The 22,285-nt window shown below is 44.7% G+C and overlaps 1 protein-coding gene across 1 annotated transcript; it reads left to right on the top strand.

Moving 5' to 3' along the window:
* Positions 1-8,279: 8,279 nt before the first annotated feature.
* Positions 8,280-20,333, top strand: T265_08034 (hypothetical protein; the record flags this gene model as incomplete). Its single annotated transcript, XM_009173728.1, has 8 exons — positions 8,280-8,295; positions 8,380-8,522; positions 10,433-10,488; positions 12,525-12,735; positions 13,728-13,815; positions 16,052-16,828; positions 17,529-17,714; positions 20,164-20,333. 6 exons carry the CDS (start codon positions 8,280-8,282, stop codon positions 16,195-16,197), a joined length of 660 nt encoding a protein of 219 aa, XP_009171992.1.
* Between the last annotated feature and the right edge of the window lie 1,952 nt (positions 20,334-22,285).

Genomic DNA, 22,285 nt, shown 5'->3' on the forward strand with positions numbered 1-22,285 from the left:
TTCGGGCTAGTAAGAGCAGAGCCGTGGAAACCGAGCTGGTTGCGTCCTCTGATCACATTTTCACCCTCCGACAGCGACACTGCTTTCGGCAACCAACAATAGTAGTCTCCCTTGACTTGAAAGCCTCCTTTGGTTCTATGAACCGCCAGGTATTGCGGCGTTGTCTATGGAGCATAAATGCCCGATCTTCCTCAAGAGGCATTATGCCAACTCCCACAGACATGTGAAGGTTCGTGGAAAGCAGTTGCTTCAGGTCATTACATGTGCAGGCGTGAGTCAAGGCTTAGTTGCTGGAACTACGGCCGGAATCTAGCGGACATCGCCCATCCATGAAAAACAGCACGCAGTCGGATGAGCCACAGGCTGCCCAAAAGGATTGGGCGACTTCCGGAAAAGAGGTCCCAATTGTTTTTCAAAAAGTTGACCACACGAGTTACGCAAGATGAGCTGGCATTTCGTGAAATGCCGAACCGCTGTAGATCAGCAATCCGCCAATGGAACATACGAAAACAAGCCACCATCCTGGACCTCGCTCGGAAAAACGGAAATGTACTGTTCAAATACCCGAGACATCGTCGCACAAACCAGCCGTCCGCGTTTTCCTTGAGGAACAGGAACAGAGAACCCATGAGTGATCCAACAGTGGTATCTGGGGTTTACAGGGAACACTGTGCAGGTCTATATTTAGCCCCAGCGTCTTCGTCACATCCACTCTTGCCAAGGTGTAACTACGAACAGCCTCTAACAGACTTAGTCTCCATGGTGAAGGACAGTCCTCAACTCTTGCACAAGATCAACCATTCTGTGCGTTGGCGCCCGAGGAGGTCCATTCAAGGATTCTGAAGGAAGCGTCGTCTACACTGGCAAGTCATTTATACCTGGTGTTTCGTCAGTCGCTTGACGAAGGCCGGCTTCCCTCTGCTTGTCACACTAATCTACAAAACTGGTGACCGACTATCGCCCGGTAGCTACAGACCTATAAGCCTCCCTAACGTGCCGTTCAAGGTGATGGAACGCATCCTGAAGCGAGCTATTCTAGGTCACCTCGCTTCCGGCAACCTGATATCTCCAGCCCAACACAGATTTCTCCCAAACCGTTCTTGCGTGACAAACATGCTAGTGTTTATGGACAGCTTAACCCAAGCCAAGGACGAGGGACTCATATTGGAGGCCATATTTTTCGACTTCTCAAAAGCATTTGATGGGGTCCCACACGTCCGGCTGCTCTATAAACTCGAGTTTTACGGGATTCAAGGGAAAATCCTTCACTGGATCAAGGCGTTCCTATCAGACAGATTATTCCGAGTGAGAATGGGCTCGACCTACTCTTCTCCAGCGCCGGTCTCCATTTGAGTTCCTCAAGGCTCCGTTCTGGGACCACTGCTGTTTCTGATCTACGTCAGCGACCTTCCTGGTGTTCTTGCAAATCCATGTTTACTTTTTTCGGACGACTTGAAACCCTGGAGTTCCGATACCAGTGTCTTCCAAGTGAATGTAGACGCTGCAAAGCAGTGGTCACTGGATTGGGACCTTTCTCTGAATGACGAAAAGTGCGTCCATGTGTCATTTAGAGGAGACTCGGCGATGCCTTTGTCGTGCATGGTAAGAACGGACCAATAGACATCACGAGGATAGATGCCAAAAAGGATTCGGGTATCTGGCTCTCTCCAGACATTCCATTTTCGCTGCATCACGAGAAATCGGCCCAGTAGGCATTCGCCGTTCTATGGATTATTCGGCGCATCTTCTCCCGTACTACTCGCATGGAATTTCAAACACTCAATGGGGCCTACGTCAGACCGCTCCTTGAATAGGCCAACCAAGTTGTCTACTCAGGACGCACGGAAGCCGTAACCCTCATTTCGCGCGTTCAGCGAGCCGCTATGAAAATGGTTTCCGGCCTCAAGTCCGTGGACTACGAAACGCGTCTGGCGCTGCTTGACCTCATTCCCCTGGAGTACCGTCGCCTCCGAGGGGACCTCATTCTCACTTATGCCCTATTTGAACGAGATTTGGCCAACAGGCTTTCAACCGTTAGCCCGACAAACACATAGCAGGGACATGGTGAGAAGATCCCCAAGCTCAGAGCGCGCACTTTCAGTAGGCAAAATTTTTCTCATTTCGGGTATTAGCTGCGTGGAATAACCTTCCTCCGACGGTTGTCCACGCTCCTTCTAGAACCCGGTTGGAGACAATTTTTCTCATTTCGGGTATTAGATGCGTGGAATAACCTTCCTCCGACGGTTGTCCACGCTCCTTCTAGAACCCGGTTGGAGACCATTGGACACTTTATTTATGCGGGTACTCGCGCTGGTCAACATACTGCCAGCGCTGAAAACTTAGAGAGCAGTGCTGCACCGTTTTTTCACTTGTGTCTTTTAGGTAAACGACAGCCGCTGAACGACACGAACAAAATCGATCCGGGACACTTGGGCAAAAGCCTCGGTCCTGTGTATTATCCCTTGAATTCGGGAGTCCGTAACCCGCCTATTCCCACACTTTTTTCTATACATAAACGCTTGTGTCGACTGACCGGTGGACGGTTTTGAATGGCCGTTGAAATCCAGGAACATCTAAGCTGCTTTTCGTGTACCTGGCTGACTGTTTGTTCAGGATGTTCCCTGTTTGCTCACCGCGCTCTCGATTGTGCTTTTCTTGGAAATGGGCACTGTCACCATTTCTCCTCACTCGCCTGGTTTATGCTCCCTTTTTCCAGTTACACACGAACATCTGAGAAACTTTGGGCCCAGGTATGATATGCTGCTGAAGGACAATTGCTGAACTGAAGACCCCGGTTATTTCGGTGTTTAGTGCTGCACGAAAGTAGTCTGTAATCAGCACATATTTGGAATGATCGTTCGCTATTTACGTGCATACCCAATTCATCCCATATCAACCTCTCATTTAAGTCTCACATGCGGTAATACTGCTCAGTTTTACATTGAAAACTCCGGAAACGACAATCATATATGAACCGCTAGCTTGCCTTGACATGGCACTCAAGGCAAGTTTTCTTCTGGGGTATCAGAGCTACGGTCTGTTGGGGCGTAGGCACACCCCGACCTAAAGCTGCCACCTTGATGTGATGGACTGGCGGGAGCGCCGCAATGATCCGTTCCACAAGATGGAACCATGCCAGGAAGTCCCAATTGGACAAGTCAAACCAAGAGCAGCGAGACTCCGCACTACGAACAACCTTTCTACCACGTAGTCCTAGGGTTAATTAGTACTGTTGCTGCGACCGGAGTGGGACGTTAGTGAAATGCTTCTTTCAGGCGGCCGGCATGTCCATATTTATGGAAGCAGCGATGCAGTCTTCTCTCGAGGAAGGACAGCTTAGAAAAGTTCGGCCACGAAAACCGAACACTTCGATCACCCCTCGATTGACCGTGACCGCGGGCGCGTTGTTCAATAGGCAGGAAATACTCTTGAAAGCAAAGGGCCCGGGGCCGAACGTAGCCACATTAGGAATGAGACGGTAATACCTTGTTTCCTTCGCTTTCGGGTTAGCACAATTACCTGCAGTCGAGCAGGTCGGACTATTGAGTCGCCGGCTCCAGCCATCAGCCACCGGTGGAGGCAAACTTCAAGACAGCCGTCCCTTCTGTTGCACACCTCTTGATTCCGATCTCGCCATGGTGCATGCACGCATGACAGCTCGTTCTCCTTCAGGCCCTCACCAGTTAGCAAGAAGCATGTCAATCCAATATCTTCGAAGAACTACCATAGCTCGATAGAATCGATCTGAGCTAACACAACAACTCTCCACAGTAAGCCCATACTGTGGTGGTGGTATCTGGGTGAAGCGTGGTAAACTGTGAAGGGATCTATTTTGCCAACTTTCAGTGCTCTCTGTCCAACCTCTTCAAATCGATCACAAGACCACCGCATTTCGGCGTGATTGCCATATATGATTGAACCCAAGAAATGGCTACCATGAAGCAACGAGCACGACGGCGCGCGAATCTCCGAAACGCCAAATGGTGAAGAGTCTGTGGAAATACCGAGAGATCTGGCGAACATCCAAGCCTCGGGAGATGAAGAAGGTTTTTGCTACCGGAAGCAGCCATATTCCATATCAGATGCGATCGACTGGCTATAGGAAAACAATAGTCACCGAAACAGACAGACAGCGAAAAAGACAATTCATTAATTCACTCGCAAAAACACTGATTGAAAGGATGGGCGAACTCTTTGGAGAAGAGTTCATCTGTCTTCCTACGATGGCCTATAGAGGTAGTGCATATGGGTGAATGCAAGCCTTGAGCACCCGTCGAAAGAAGAAATACTGTATGAAATTTCCGTACTGGAACGTGACAAGGCACCAGGACCGGACGGTTTTTATCCGGTCCCGGTGAAGACCAAGCTGGGTGCTGTCCTGCTTCACCATCCGACGGATCCTGGGACGGCGATACTGCCTCCAGAAACCAACAGTGGTTGTGTTTATCGATTTGCAAGCTATGGACCATCAGACACTATGGCAGCGTCGGTGGAGCAAGTGTCCCCCATAAATTCTTGACCATCCATTAGGCGCAGTATATGGACTCCCGAGGCCGTGTGAAAGTCTGCAGAAAGCGCTCTTCTGAGTTCATCACATTTAGTAGTCAGGCAGGCCTATCCTCCTCCACCTGTCCACCTCAACCCGTCATTGTTGCGATCATGGAAGACTCGCTATCAACCTCTGGTGCATGCAGGGTCGAAATGCTCCCGGTGCGTTCGCTCACAAATATCGAGTACACAGACGACGCATATTTTTCGTGGATACGATCCCATGGCATTGCGAGCGATAGGAAATAATCTCAGTCAGCCCGCCTCACGGTTTGGCATGCGATTAGCACGGACAGTGTAAAGTGCTGCTGCAAGACTAGGTGCGCTCGGAACCTAACCTTATGCTTGCGGATGAGCCGATCGAGATAGTAGACAAGTTTGTCTGCCTCAACAGTTGTATGGTCCCGGTAATCTCGCTAGAGGTGATATTTTCATCCGGATTGGGAAGGCCAGCTTTTGTGAACCTGCGTCACTCGTGGCGTAGTCGTGACATCAACCTGACCGCCAAGTCTAGTGTTCAAAATACGGATCTGAAACGTGACCGATGAAAGCCGAGGACGTCAAAATACTCAGTCTATGACCATCGGTGTCTTTGGAGGATTGCCGAGCTTGGTGGTACGTCGAATGGTGTTCAGAAGAAAAACTCACCTCCGAAACACGAACTGATCCCGATGGGGAATCGCCTATTTAGAGGGGAATCAGTTGCTCCAGGCGCACTTGGCGTACTACCGTACTATCCGACAACTAAAATTTGGGGTTGAGTTCTGAGAGAGAGTATGTCATTCACTTATTTCTGACTAGTTGAATTACTGAAGCAGGCGGATTTCGACAATGGGAAAGTTGAACTGACCTTGAGCCCGGTCTCTTAAACTTTTCGGGCTAGTAAGAGCAGAGCCGTGGAAACCGAGCTGGTTGCGTCCTCTGATCACATTTTCACCCTCCGACAGCGACACTGCTTTCGGCAACCAACAATAGTAGTCTCCCTTGACTTGAAAGCCTCCTTTGGTTCTATGAACCGCCAGGTATTGCGGCGTTGTCTATGGAGCATAAATGCCCGATCTTCCTCAAGAGGCATTATGCCAACTCCCACAGACATGTGAAGGTCTGTGGAAAGTTGTCGCTTCAGTTCACTGCATCCAGTGGTGTGAGGCAGGGCTGTCTTGCTTTACATCCCCTCTTCGGCGTAAGCTAAAAATCGCCAGCTCGCCGAATCTGAATTCGTTAATGGTGCCATTAAGGATGACTTGCTCCCAGCCCCTAATGTCTGTGGGGCGAATCGCCTCTAGGAATTTGCTGATAAATATATAGTATGGTCTTGGCCCCGCTGCCACTTTGACGCAGACTACATCCATCCAAATAAAGTTGCCCCACGGTTTGGCATTCTCTGAAAACCTGAAAAGTGTAAAATGCCTCCGCCTTCTTCCGAGGGAGGCAATTGCGATAGAAGATAAACTTACCTACCTGGATAGTTGTATCAGTCCCGGTGTTTTCGAGAATGATGGCGTTCCTATCCCGATTGGGAAGGCCAGAGAAGCTTTCATGAACCTGTGGCGCAAGCGTAACATCAGCTTATCCGTCACGGGTCGCGTTTAAAGTTCTACAGTGCGCTCCATTTCATTGTATGGATCCTAAAGCTCGCCGCTGCGCACTGAGTACTTCGAAACAACTTCAGTGTTTGAGGATCGATGTTTTCGCATCATTGCTCAAGTGTGATGGGAACACCGGATTCGCAATGCTGAAGTACGTCGGATAGTTTCCGGGTGAAATGACGCCCAAAATTGGTGAATTGATACCACTTCATTGGTTGCGATGGCTTGGCCACGTCTGCGTATACCAGTCGATGGACTTCCTCGAAGGGTTCTTTCCGCACAACCAAGTGAACGGTGGAAACAAGCCAGGGCGGTCAAACAATGACTTGGCAGTATAAAAACCAAAATTATAAAAGTAATTACCAGCAAACTCAGCCGCACTGGTCATCGACTTCTCCCTGGAGGGGAACCGCGAGACGGGACACATGAATGGTTAAAGACATTGTCAGACCCGGCCCATTCGCACCCTTAATGGCGCTCATGTATCCAAGCTATTGCTTTCAATGCACAGCTCCCTCCCCTATCTCCCCAATTAAAGCTCTACTGACAACCTTGTATTTACCCTCTATTTATGTCAATTCCCGCCTCCAATACGCAGCTACCTACTCCATCTCCCCAAATTGTGGGTTTGTAGAGCAACCCCAAATAAAAAACCTAGTGTTCCTACTGCTGCATACCATTATTATTATTATTATTATTATTATTATTATTATTATTATTATTATTATTATTATTATTATTATTATTATTATTATTATTATTATTATTATTATTATTATTATTATTATTATTATTATTATTATTATTATTATTATTATTATTATTATTATTATTATTATTATTATTATTATTATTATTATTATTATTATTATTATTATTATTATTATTATTATTATTATTATTATTATTATTATTATTATTATTATTATTATTATTATTATTATTATTATTATTATTATTATTATTATTATTATTATTATTATTATTATTATTATTATTATTATTATTATTATTATTATTATTATTATTATTATTATTATTATTATTATTATTATTATTATTATTATTATTATTATTATTATTATTATTATTATTATTATTATTATTATTATTATTATTATTATTATTATTATTATTATTATTATTATTATTATTATTATTATTATTATTATTATTATTATTATCAGCTGTAGCAACCACACACTTGTCATACAGTGGTTGTAGCTGCCACAGTTTCGTTCACCGATCATTCGGGGAGGTGGGATAGATAGTTGCGCATTGTAGGTGTGACAGCTGGACGGTTATTTTTATCACTAAAAAACCATAAAGATTATCGTTCAGCTGTAACACCCTTTCGGTGTCTAGCTGCTATGCCAGTCGAAGGAAGAACAAGGGCTGGGATACTCCCAGGTTGTCCAATCCTAGAAGTCGGGATGCGGAAATCGGGTTCGAACCATGAACCTCCCGGTCAATAAATTCGTGCCATAACCGCAGATTCATCATTATATGCAACTGTAGTATAGATATCTTCATGCTTGAAGCGTTATTGAGCTGGAGTGCAAGATGGTTTGGGACCGCAGGTAGGGTTCACTTGTGAGGTGAAAGTTGAACTGCGAATGCTCTGGGATCTGCGACGCGGCTTCGAAATATGGTCTATAGAATCCATGCGTTAGCCGACCGCTTGGATATCGTCATAAGCGATTACCGGGATTAATTCAAAGGCCTATGCCCAGTTTTGTGCTCACGTTTGAAACAGAACACAACAAACGTTCGGGGATACTGATGCAATTGTAACACACATGGTCTTCACATCTACGATTCCTCGCAGTGCATCGCGAGAACAGTGCATGCCTCTCTGGATCAATTTTTCGAGCTAATCCACTGTCTAATTTCATGACAGCTTGATCTATTCAATGAGAGGAACACCTTTGGAGGTATATCCGCTTACCGATGTACACTGCCGCATAGCAAACTGCCGTAGCTACTACCAGATGGAGATATGCAGTTTGATTACTCCAACTGGAGCGGATTTTTTTAACCGATGCATGTGATAAGCTCAGTGCAGTTCCAGAATCCTGACCTCCACGTCAAGACAACGGGTTTTTACTGATACAATCTGGGGTATTGGTGCTTTTTGGACATATGGACGTACCAAGACGTAAGTTTTAGGGCCGATGGTTCACATAGATTCGGGTTGAAATACTACCGGCAATCATTTCAAATGTTTATGTTTTTTTCATAGGATTTTTCGTAGGTTTATTGTTCGTTTCGGTAACTTATCAGTCTGGTCACCCTTTCGCCCCAAGGCTGACTGATTCTGGGGGCAAAATGTCGGTCCTTCCAGCTTTGCCACAAATGATATGTTTCGGCGATTCGCTGACACAGGTGAGTGTTTCGCCTATGTCCCTTTACACAATAAAATTCTCTCTGTTTGCTTTTCAAATTTTAGTATTACTATACAACAATAACCAATAATCGTTCAGCTGTAGCACCCTTTCGGTGCGTAACTGCCATGCCACCCGAAGGTTGCACGAGGGCTGGGATACTGCCAGGTTTCCCAAGCCTAGACAGGTTACTATACATCCACTGGCCTAAATGTCTCTATCAGATAGATATCACCGTATGAGTTTGCTAACTTTCCCAACTACCGTTTAAACGGAAATAGACTACATCTAGATAAAGACTACCTGGAAGTGTAATGTGCGCCCTTTTTCTAGCTGCAAAGCATTCAGCCCGCAGCACTCACGCGTGATAGCTGTCTTACTACTGGAAGCTTCACAAGGCTGACCATCTCATTTTGGCGTTAATCCTCTTGATCATGGTGTAAAATCTATTCAATGTTCTCATAAGACCCGATATTTTATTGTGCAGAAAGCTGTTCGAACGAACAGATTGTTTTTAAACAATAATCGACTACGTGTTATGATTATGTACGAAAAGTGATGAACGAGCAAAAATCCACACAGGGAAAATACGGAAAATGTTCCAGGTGGCGTTTGACCACAGAACAGACCGGTCCTTTGGCCAATATGGGGCCGACTCGGCTGGTGTTGTCATCATCATCATCGACAGCATGACATCAGTGTTCAACACCGGTGCTTCACTGCCCTACTGGTGTTGTAGGAAATCCTGTCTGCTTGGAAAAGCGTAGTATGTTGACTATGGTGCTAACTGATTCGACCTTTTGCGGTATTCGTGTTCCTATAGCTTTAGGAGAGTGGTGCCGTGAATAATCTCGATACCGTTCTTTCTTGGGTGCGAAGTTTGGTATACCACGAAATGTTTTCCGCTACGTGATCGTACATTGAGTGATTGACCATAGTGTGGATTTTATTGTTTATGTAGCGGACAGTGTATGTCGGATTAGTTTTTACGTAGTGGACTATCGTCAGGACTATCGGCTAGACTTACCAAGGTGCCACGACCTCTTACGTACGAATTGTTTTACGGACATCCCTATCACACCGAAATATTTTGGTGAACCACCGTGCAGTATGGGCATTGAAACATGCGGTTTGCTTCGAGCCGCGGGTGATGCTATCCTATCCTTTTCAACCCAGTGTAAACCCAGGAGCTTAAGATCAGATTGTGAATGGAAGGGGAGAATTTTAAAACCACCAATATACTCAACTGTTAGGGGCGAAATGGCTCAAGTGGTTAGAGCGCGAATTTACCGACCGGAAGGTCTGTGGTCCGAACCCGACCTCCGCCTCTCGATTTCCTCTGTCTAGGCTTGGGTAACCTGGCAGTATCCCAGCCCTCGTGCTTCCTTCTGGTAGTATGGCAGCTAGGCACCGAGAGGGTGCTACAGCTGAACATCTAGTCTAGCCTGCTCAACTGTTGATCCGTCGCTTGTCAAATCAACTAAGCAGTTTAAACCATCGTATTGAACGCTCATCTGATGACCAACTGGCTAACGTTAACCAATAAACTTTCTTCGTCACCGGGATGGGAGCTGGGTTTTGAGAACGCTTTCGTGCTAGACTGCAAGTGTATTTCATTATACTTTCTTCAACTGGTTGGCTGGAAGTTGCTTGTTGACCCTATAAGTTTATGAGGCGCCATATTCGCACATCACCGCGTAGCGGTAGATTAAGAACTGATAGGTTTTAATGTCAGTGGCCCTTAGAAAATGCACTCTGTCATTTCCAGGCTCGATAAAATTGAAAAGCTTTTGACAATGGACATCAAGCGGGTTTCCTTTTTTGTTACAGTTGGCAGTGGATAATGCAATTTTATTTGGGTTCATTTGTGCTCATCTCAACTCTTCCCTCCTTGATGTTCCAACCCCTCAGCGTGGATGGAGCTACGATGGTGGCTGGCTTGCCATCCTGGCGGACAATTTCGTTCGGTGAGTTTCATGCGTAATTTTTCGAACAGATTAGTGACCGATCCAGAGGCACAGTGTTTCCTTTGTGGAACGCTTTCATTTGTTATGTTGGTTTCTCTCTCAAATCGCCCGTCATGCCCAAAATTGACAACAATACCACTGTTAGGATATTAGTGCTTATTTGCGATTCAAGAAATGAGAATATTTGTGATATTTGTACAAAGATGGTAGCTACCATTTTTATTCGAAAATAACAGTTCTAGAATAGTGCTTTCAGTTCCTGCGCAGTATCTTGACAGCTTTACAGACTCAGTCTGTGATTTGCTTTCCTGTGGTCGATCCGCGTCATTTGTGCCACTAACAATGAATCATTTGGATGAAAACTTTATTTGTCTCGATTTCCCCCTCTGCTCTCAGACTTACTCATGCTGACTGGTTCAAACTTCCAACAGTGCTCATTCTAGGGATAGTCTGTCAATCTAAAGAATTCAAAGACGACTGACCAAGTTCTCGGTGTATTTGTGGCACAAAGAATCCGATTTTTGATGATCTTCAGGAATAGAAAGACCTGCTTGACGTACTCATCCTAATAGTCTGCCCACGTGCTGTAAAAATCGTACAGGCTGTACGAGGAACTGTTCAGTAATTACCATTGAGGGAGCCTATCTGTATTTAGGCGACAAACCATTACTGAATGGTTCTTATGCCTGAATGGCCCTTGTGTCTTAAATCCTATTTGAGAATCGATGGTGGACGGCTAGGTTGGCCGAAATAGGTTATTGGGTGGGGACGCTTATCGTACAATGCCTTCACTTCTTCATTCCTGCTTGAGGCTAGAGCGAACGAATCGAATACCACCCGGAGTTCATTGCTTTTAAAACAATGGGTGGATGGATAATCAGTTCAGGTCAGGTTCAGTACTCTATACGAGTACCCGACAACATTTGAGAGCATCCGGTTCATTCGCTCGTAGGCAAATTTACCAGGTCCGCTAGAGCTCATCACTGGTACATGTAGTTGATTGCAACGTAAATACAGATTTCCGTTGAGATGGTGGGTAGGAGCATTTTTAGCTACAATATTGAGACATGTCTGAATTCACGACGTAGCGCCCATATTTTCACCTGTGGACTTGTTCGCGTTTACATGTACTTTCCTGCGCGTCAGTGGGCGATCAGATAACTCACCAGGGAGAACCCTTCGGTCAGTTGTCATTAAGAGCGTGACAGACTCATCCATTATTGTTAGCGACGCTTTCAATCATTCGGATGCACACTACAAATGAGTGAGTGTTCATACGTTATAGAATAAAGACTATCGTCATTTTACTGTGAATAACCGGAAAGTTATGCCACTTGTGTGCGTTCTTCATCCATGTTTGTCATATCTGACAACTTGCTCTTAGTAGTCCCCCAAAAAAACGAACTTTAGCTTGCAATCCTCCTGTTAGGAATCGAATGGGTCAGTAGTTTTGATCATAAGATCTACCAACCGCCATAACCCCAAGTAGCCGTAGAGCTAGCTATCCACAGGGACGCCTGGGCCTTCGAAGTAGATAGCACTACATCACAGTGCGCTCTTCACAGTTGAACGGGAGTGATTTGTTTCCATTCAAAATTCTGTATGCTGTTTTGTAGGTAACGGGAGCATTTTCGCGTCTCATTTAGAATTTTGTCCTGTGAAGGAAGTCAATTTATGCTGAAAACTTGTCGGGGATTACCTGATGTGCACATCGTCCACGAATTTCGAAGTCATAACTCCCGGTTAAGTGTCTGAACATGTTACCTTTCGGCCAAGGGCAAGTGATCAGCCCTATGATCAACTCGTACTTTAGCATCATGCAGCACCACATTTCCACTCAACCAGTTCACGTTACGTAGTCCGACGTCATTTGGCTCCTTGGGTGACGAATCTGTAGACAGAATGTCCGTTTGTCTTGTAGGGTGTTTTCCCTCCTGCATATGTGTTTGCACTTGCCGTTTTTTCTCCAGAAAACCCGCCTCTTATTACTCTAACCCATCTCTTGCACGCATCTTCTTTTTTATAAATTCCCTCAGGCGTGTGGATATAATCGGTCGAGGATACTCCGGGTATAACACACGTATGTGCCGTCAGATTCTGCCGGATCTGTACCCTGACCGGGCGTCAGTGGCATTGTGTCGTATGTTTATCATCTTCTTGGGCGCAAATGATGCGAGTAACGCGGAGCAGCATGTGCCAGTTGATGAGTACAAGGAGAACTTGAAAACAATGGTTAGCTATCTAACTGTAAGACATTTTAACTGCAGTCACACCTGCTGAAATAATACCGTTTTGGTGCATTTGAGATCAGATTTCCCTGTGCGATCTACCGTAGCTCTGTGTTAATGAACATAGAGCCGAATGGACGTTTAAGACCTATTGGGATGAATATAACAAGGATTTTATCGAAATCTTCTTCATAATGGCTCCGTAATTGGTTAACTAATGGTAGTCAGATCACTGGGTTAACCAGTTATCACCGCTATATGAGGAAAAGTAAAGTAATAGGACTATGGTATGGTAGGAACCGGTCCGAAATTGAATCACCATTGTCTCTCATTTTGGATCTCAGATGGTGAACAGAGAGGCTGAATAGCGAAGAATTTATCGAGTCGACTGATTTAATCGGACTTTCTGTATTGACAGGAAAGATTCTACCAGCCGAATTGTGTGACTACTGACACCCATTTGCCCTTGAGTTTCCTATGATTTTTTTTTACTAAGTACGTCCATGAATGGTTTAATTTTGCTTCACATTTACCACGTGATTTCGAATGAGGTGGAAGCCAGTTGCGGGTTGGCGGTAATATCATTGCCTGTTGATTTTACAGGAATCAAGGTGGGGATCAGGGTTACGTGCAGTTCATGTTCGCAAAGTTCGTATAAAGTGCAATGTGCTAACATTGATGAAAACCTTGAGATCACTTTCTACGGGGATAATGCGATGCCGATTTACTCCGTCATACCGTCATGTAGATGTATATGACTTCGGTCACCACAGAGCTTAATGTAGCCGCGGTCCAGTTGATGTTACATATGACTTAAATAGACCCTGGTGTTGACTTTGAATATCAGTTCTGAATAGCCTGTATAACCCAATATGTTATGGGGAATGTGCTTTTCCATCTCTTATTGCGTCGTAATGAGCAAATCTTTAAAAACAGCAACATGTAGGCCTTTTGGATACTACTTTCGTCACATATTCAATTTCCTTGAATTTTACTTTTTATCTCCCATAGGAACTTGGCATTCCAAAAGACCACATTATGTTGATTAGCCTCCCGCCCTTAGACGAAGCCAGATGGGGGAGTCGGCACATTGCGGAAGGTGAGTCAGTGATGGTTGCCCTTCTCGTAGACTAATTTACTAGTTTCCTATCAGTAAATGTATGTTCGTGAGCGTTGGGGAGGATTTGACCAGGTAGTTCTAGCGATAGTGGTGATAAGCGCTCGTTTGATTTTTTACGTGAGTTTAGTCCGCTGTTTTTCCAGCTTCAGCAGCTTCTCATGTACGTTTATGCGATGAGTGCAACGATTTTACGCAAGACAAGTCGGTCCATGTAGCCACCACGTATGACTAGCCCTTCTGTTGGTAGAGACCGAATAGGTTATGCAGAAAATCTTTCAAAACGCATCAAAACATCTCCCTTGGGGAGCATAACCCCCTTCAGTATAAAAAAATACTCTTACTGTTATCGTCCGAGTCACTCACATCTCTTAGTGTTACTCAACTGAGTGTTTAGCACGTTTCAACTAGAAATATCAATTGGAGCACGAATTTACTGACCAGAAGGTCCGTGGTTCGAACCCGACATCTGTCTCTCGACTTCGGCTGTCTAGGTTTGCGCAATCTGGCAGTACCCGAGCCCGCCGAAAGTATGCTACAGCTAAACGATTTTTTTCTGCGTGAAAATGAGCCGGCTTTCTGGGCGTCTCGAATCAAAGATTCTCAAATGCGGTGGTCATTGGTGACTTAACGAACCGGTGTTGGTTCCAATAGCGTAGACCGTAGATAGCCTGCAGAGGCAGACGCCTTACATCGGACTTAACAGTGTGTATCCACGTTTTTAGCTGGCCACCTCAACGGCAACGCTAGTCTTGGTGCGGTTTAGGAGCAAGGGCAACTCTGATTATGTTGGTTACGGCAGTGAAGCATCGGTGTTGAACACTGATGTCATACTGTCGATGATGATAATTATGTTGGTGTGTAGGCAGCGAAAAATATGTCCAAGCCATCCTAGTCGACTTTTTCAGCTTACCTGCTCGATTTCGGCGATACCAAAGCACCAATTATACACACCCATTTTCTATTGACATCACCCAATACTGCAGGACGTGGCTCGAGGTTTTCGCTGATGGCGTCCAGTGGAGACTCGCTGATTCAGACATTCTATATAAGTGGTGTTGTAGTTCATAACTATACGAGTTTTCAGGTGGAGCCTGGGCTTCGTACGGAAGTGTGATCTGATTCTCTTTGGTCATCTGGTTCCACCCCACTGAACGAACGGAGGTTCTCTATGTGTGAGACCCATCTGGATTCCACTAGGATTTAAGCATTCTAAGTGCGCTTTTGAATATTTTACCAGGTTTTGAATTACAAAACTAGGGTCCCTGAGTATGCCGTAATATATGTAATTTGACTTATGAGAATCGTTCACTGTAGCAGCTGTTTGCTTCGGCGTTCAGGCGCTGTGCAACCATACTTATCACTATCTCATTTTATTTTGTGGTGACTTTCTGGAGGATTAGTCGGACCCAATATCTCTGAGCTGATCCTTATCCTAGTGTGTACTTGTACTGATGGCATTGTTGTGTCAGAGATGTAGACTATAACGGCTGCATTGGAAAGTATTAGAGTGTAAAGATGGTTATTGGACTTTGTCGTGGTATGGGATGCAAAAGTTCAGCTTCACATCACGAACCCACGGAAAGCTCTAGCATACTCTTCCTTTCTGCTTCGCCATATCCTGCCCGATCTTTGCTAATTCAACACCACTGATGGTGAATAGTGAAAGTTTGTTGTCTTGTCTCCCCACCTATTATGAACTGGGCAATAAGAAATGAGGTAATTGCTTTGTTCTCTCGAAAGCACCTCACCATATTTTGAATGGCGCAATGAAATAGGAAGGGCCGTTTCTATCAGATAATGAAGACGCGTGGGTCCTACGTCATATCCGAATGTGTTAACATTTGCGTAGTTTACCGGTCTCTGGTCCAGAACTGTGCAGCTCTGGCACTCTTTGATGCCCCCAGCGATCCGACTTATCTTCGTAGATTCTGTTAATGCATCGAAGCCGTTTGCTGGACTGTCACCAATTTAACTTGTTTGCAGTTTTTAGGATTTCACAAACCTCATGGAATTTCCAAAACCTTCCCTTCTCCAAATATCGCTTTCCTTCAGCTGACCAACATTCTTTTGAAGTTTGTATCTTAACATTGTAGTAGTATGCCTGACTGCACGTGTTTATTTTGCGACAGTGAGGAGTCACTTCTTACGACTCAGTCACTCTTAGCTTCTCGAATTCCTCAGACAAACATACTTTCTTTTCCTTCGTTATTCACAGGCACACCACTCGATCGGGAGTTGAAAAATTGCCCATTTTACGCCGCAGCGTGTGAGGAAGTTGCTGTGAACGAGGGGCTCCCTTACGTCAACTTGTTCAAAGCCATGTTTGCGCAAAACGTCAGACATTTACTCACTGCTCGCTAACTGTTGGCTTTCCGTCGTTGAACTTGCAGCGTTCGTATGCTGAGTATTTTCCGAAGTGTTATATCCGATGTTTGTATCATGCTGTATACTGCAGAACAAGTTAACTGGTATTCACCCGCCGGGCATAACTTTTGTGGGCTTCCTGGTAGAGCCACATGGCATCTTACGCTTTCATGCTGTGAACAGTCGGACAGTTTTCCATTATCCACTATCTACCTGTGTGATGCAACTACACATTGTGTGCTGTTTCGCCAACTGGAACTGTTTGGAATTGGCGAAGTTGAAAGTGGTGTGGCTAGGTACATCCCACTTATCAACTCGCACGTTGGGAACTCTATGGGTTTTCAATGTGGATTGAGAATGGTTGAGTACTGGCTGAATTACTTATTGAACTCGGTGATCCTATCGCAAACATGTTTTGTCATCCACTGAGTGCGCTGTTGCTTAATCAGTTGATTCGAAGCAGTTGGCTGTCGTATGACGTTTTTGACGACGTTTTTCGCTGGCTTCAAACTACGATGGGTCGAAAAAATCCGTATATACTATGGTTCCAGTAGCTTTTACTGTTCAACTTTAACCACCAGAAAACACGAACCATTCTAACAAATCTTTTTGATTGCGGTCTATAGCGGTACGTTTGGTGTTTAACGTGGTTATATCCATAGGGTAAACACATTCGTGGAGTCTAGTTCATCGGGTGATAACACTCATTCTTTCCTCTTGATGTGTGTCCACGTTTGTTATGAATGATGCGACCGCAATACGTACTACAGAACCCAAAAATAATGGCTCCATTCATCCCCCAGTTTGTGCAATAGACGGACCTGGCTTGTTGGTAAAATGTTGTGTATGGAACTGTTATCTGTCAGGCATACAATATGCTCGCTCATTTGGTAGGATCGTGTCCAACCTAAAAGGCGAGACTCTCCAACGGGTTGTTGCTTATTTCATCAGTTGAGTCACCTTTAAAATGTTTTTTGAAATGAATGCACCAGGTTGAAACATAATGGGAGCACACCGTTAGATTACTTTTTATGAAACGACACTCATCTTGAACAGTACATAGGTGGAACTGTGTTCCGTAGAAATCTGTTTGGTCTGCCTCATTGACTAGTTAGGATGGCTTCGTTTTCATACCTGTCTATACCTCCTATGCAGTTGAACAGTTGGATTTGTTTTGTATGTTTCTTACTTTGTTGGAGAAACTACCTTCCTGAAATATTACCTGATTATCTCTTTTGTACTCTCGTTACCATTCTGCTTACACTGATTCTTGGCTCTGTATCGGATGCGTAATCCATTTGTGCTCATCTCTTTCTTATTTGACTTAGGACTGGATCCAATTTTTCAACGATGGCCTCCATTTTTCCAGACGAGGTTCTGAATTTTTGGCACAGATATTAACCTCTATTTTCAACGACCTGCTATCTGACTGTCCAGTTCGACTGCCGGATTGGAAGATGATAAACAAGGCTAATCCGACCATATCCTTCCAACAATACAAGGACGAATGGCTGGTGAGTCGAGCAGCTGTTATTCGTCTGGTAATTCCGCCCAGTTAGGTGGAGCTCCTGACGTCTATCGTACTAAAGCCAAGTACCGAGAAAAGGTCAATGACGGTCACTGCTCTACTGCGTTACCAGGACATGTGAAATATAAACTGGGTATACAATCAGGTCGAGCTTCTGATATCTCATACGAGTTTTGAACATTCTGGTGTACAGGAGTACATCGCAACTCTGTGTAATGGAGATGTTGTGAAACCTGAAGTTTTTTGAATCAAAGCTATTTTGTTGACATGTGAACAGCAGGAGCTTGTGTTGGGCCCATATTGCTTGCTCAAGGGCTCAAGCGGCCAACAGCATGCGGATATCCGGTCTGATAAAAACCCTTCAAGAGACTGATCATAAAGACATGTTGAAGACATTGTTACCTTCACCCATTGCTTCTCTTTGTTCAGTAAATGCCAGTAGAATCTTATGGCGCCTCTGTAAATTTAGACCAGTGGCTCGCCAGTTCGTGGTGTAAAATTGGCGGACCCAGTCCTTCCAACCATGGTTGCCAACCGATCTTCGAATTTTGCAAACTGTCGCTGGCTATCCTAGAAAGGTTCGAATGTTCAATGCCTAAACTCTTGAAACCTTTGTGTTAGGTTGTTGTGGTCTGATTAGCCACAATCTGGTCGTGTGCTCCCGCAAACCACAGAATATGGGAAAGAAAATGCACATTTAGGGGTGAGAAGACGGTGCGACATAGTTGCAGTTTCAGCAGTGCTGGTTAACAGATGCCGATGTCGCAACATACTATGAAGTTAAATTGTCGTCGACGTGCTGGGATATATTAAGATTCCCCTTGCTTTCCTAAGTAAAACACGCACTTAAATAAACGAAGAGTAAAAATTGTTGGACGGACACTTGCTGGTTAGTTTTCGCAGGTGGTCTGATCAATGCCAGTTATTTTTTGCACATTTATCCATTTATGGCTTTTGTTGCACAAGATTCGGAACGAGCCAGTATCTAGCGGATGTCGGGCAATTGGCAATACAGAATTGTGATCCCATTTCCGACCCGACAATTTTCCCGACGACATCTGTATTAAATACCTCGGAGTATGTCCCACCGCGCGTTCTGCTGGGTGTCTATCTGTTCTGCATGGTCGTTTCAAGAAAATGGATGAAAAAAGTTAAATGATAACGCCTTAGATTTGCACTACCAGCTTGTAAGCTATTTGTTCGGTTAGAAAAAAGACCAATCATTTGACATTTTCCATGACAAACCTGTCTGTCTGAATTTTAACAGCATGGTACAAACGGTGCATGCCTCGGAGCCCTTTGTCTAATCGCAATATGTCTATAGCTCTTCAATGTTCCACTCTTTTTGTCAAACATTCTTTTCATCACAACCAACCCATCATCCCAAAAAACCATCCGTATCCGATTAGTCTGTCGAAACATTGATTATAGAATTATTCCTCGTAATGAGTCCGTGCAATTTGGATGGCGTTTATCGGGGTTCATTTTTCAGTTATTTTCATAGGCGTTTTCCTGCACTCGTTGCCATAAAAATTACAGACGAAGCAGGAAAATAGATTGTGCTGAACTTCCCCAGATTCTGTAAACACCACATTATTTAGTGGGGCTACTGTTACTCTAGTCTCGCGGGTCTCAACCGGACAATGTTTGTTCACTCTTTCGCGACGGATCACTTGGTACTTCCGGTACCTTAGAGCGTACTGTGCATACAGGTTTCCTTGTAAAAGAACGAGTAGCTTCAGAGGGGCTTGGTAAACAATCGGTAGTTTATATTTGGGCAATGTTTCGCTTTTAACAGAAAAGCTTCATCAGGCCAAGTGCACAGGTCACCTAGTTGGCCAAGTTTTAAGGCAGACGGAGAACTAATCAGTAAGACCCCTTCATATTAGCGCACTAGATCAATTTACGGCTCTTGTCGGTTAGTGTGGTTGTCAAAATCTTGCGTTGATGAAACAATGACTTCTCAATCGGTTCCAAGCTTTTTCCCAATTGACTGAATACGAGTAGTCATGGCTAAAAATGGTTTACATGTGATGAAACTGTGATAGACAATCGTACTCGAAAACTCCAGATGCTAATTACTTGCTGTGGTCGTTAGGTTATTTCCTATATCTTACAAGTTGTGTATTTTGTATCCTAACCGCAAGATGTTTTCGCTTACAGAAAGCTAATTCCGATGGTTAAACCAGGTTGCTAATAGGCGAGCTACACCTGGCTGAGCATTCCACACCGTTTGACTCATCGTCCGGATTACTTTTTCACCGTGAACAGCGAACAAGCATACGGGTCTCTCCCTTGTATTGGTGCATTGTACGAAGTCTTAAAGTCGGTTATGTTATGGTTGTCTCAAACGACCTGTCTGCTCTTGGGGGATTTCGCGTGTGCTTCTCTGCCATTCGTCTAATTTTTGTACCCATTTGTTTGTTTATCTACAGAAGACTTGAAAGTTAGCAACAATGAAGATTTTTTGCATCATGCTGTGAACGAAGATCATCTCGAGCCAATAAATCATCCGATACAGATTTCGTGAACCCGATTGGCTAACGGACTATTATCGGCGGCCCATACTGTATTCAGAGAACAACTTTTTTGAGTATCATACCAGTGATTCGTAAAAGATCCTCTTTTCACTATTTTTGCTTGTTTGAGGGATACTCAGTGGCATAATGGCAAAAAGGATCAGGCTGCCGCTGTAGTAGCTGTTGTTTCGGAACTCGGAAGTTTGTTCAACGCGGGCGTATTCTGTGTTAAGTTGCTCCGTTTCTGTTTGATGGAAACAGTTAATTCGTATATACCGCACAGTTTTTACCAATCACGAGAGCTCAAACGCTTTCAGGTTTTCGTGTCTCAGACAGGGGGGATCCAGAGGACTCCTGCCCTAATCTGTATTCGGTATCGAGCTAAAGTTTTTTGGTATAGACCGCTGTAATACAAACCCAATGGGAGGCCTTCACTACTTCCTCCACGGATGTAAGTCTGCTTGAAAGTGGGATTCTGGTTCGTTGTCGTGCATTCGCTTGCATATGCTAATTAAACATTGCGGTCGGGATGAGCAATTGCCGATCGCTAAAACGGAATACATGTTCGGTTTCTCCTCGTTCTTAAGGCTGTCTCAGTTCACTTTGACTGAAATATCGTTCTCAACAAGCTTCGCGCCAATAGGGCTCAATAGGACGTTTTATCGAGTCATGATGGTATAATGATCACCGCGGACAATAATGCCAACTTTTCGATTGCTTCTATCTGGGCTTGGGCTACCTGGTTGTATGCACCGTAAGCGTTCCACTGATGAACAGTTATTAGTTTATGTACATCAGTCTATTTCACTGGCGTTTCGCTGCCATATGTCTGTTCCGAACATTTGAAAGGAAAACCGTTAATGAAGAGAAGAAGGGGGTTGGTGTGGGTCTACCACAAACATACACAGTGCTGACAACTTGAGCATTTCAATAGATTGAGATTATGGATGCCGCGGCTTGCAGGTGGGAAGTACACGGGCTGCACCACTCTGGATCGGCATACGTAGCACAAGACTGAACCGCCGCAGCTCGTAGTACTGGTGAAGTAAGTGGTGCTTCACCAGGCGCTCGTCTGCCGCTCTCCTTGTGAGTTCGTTGATTCTAACTGACTCCAGTTAAGTTATCTGAAACCATACGCTTTCTAAGGCCAAACCTGGCAGCCGTACGACAACACGTACTGCGGCGTGATAGACACACTCTTTAGGACCAAAAAACCTCGGTGCCACGGGTGGGCCTATTGCCAAACACACTTCCACCCCTTGAAACGTTTGCGTCTACCTCATCCGCCCAACCATCAATAGAGGCAGTGGAATCTCGGGACAGATAAAGCACTGCTGGGTTCAACAGCATATGGCAGACGATTCGGTGACCCTGACCAGTCTTCATAATAACGGTTATACTTTTTTCCCAATAATCAGAACAGCTTACAGATCAACAGGGTTCTGGTTCGCAGAGAGTTAGACATCGTGCCTTCTGATCTCCTCTGCGGTCATCATCATAACGGCAAGGTTGTGAGAGTGGACGCTGTCGGACACGATCGCTTGTAAGGTAAACTTCGCAAAGCTCCGCATGTGCTCTGACCCTCACACGCTTGTGAGCACAAACGGTATGAGATTCTGACTCACACCCTTTGCAAAAACGATTACAAGAACGAATCTTCCGACGAAGTCGAACGAAAGGTCAAAATTACGCGACGTATGTCGTTGCTGTAACACTTGACGGAGCATGAGTTGGTCCAGACAACCTGCTGCTGGTTCAGGCCTTGTTATATTTTTTATGTCCGCGCAATGCCGTAATACAATATCAAATAAATGATCCGGAAACTCGCCTCAACGGTGTCATCTCAGTAAGTATTCTTGTGACTGTCATACTGACGACGCATTTGATTAAGCCATTCCAATAGGGACGCCGGTGAGGTCAGATCATCAGAAGAGCTGATGGACAGTCCTCATAGAGGACATCGTGCCTGTTTAGCTGACACACCATTCAACAGTCATTCCCAAGCGCAGTTTTCCGCACATACAACAGCAAAAACGAA

The sequence above is a fragment of the Opisthorchis viverrini genome, assembly GCF_000715545.1.
Source record: "Opisthorchis viverrini unplaced genomic scaffold opera_v5_200, whole genome shotgun sequence".
Taxonomy (NCBI): Eukaryota; Metazoa; Platyhelminthes; class Trematoda; order Opisthorchiida; family Opisthorchiidae; genus Opisthorchis; species Opisthorchis viverrini.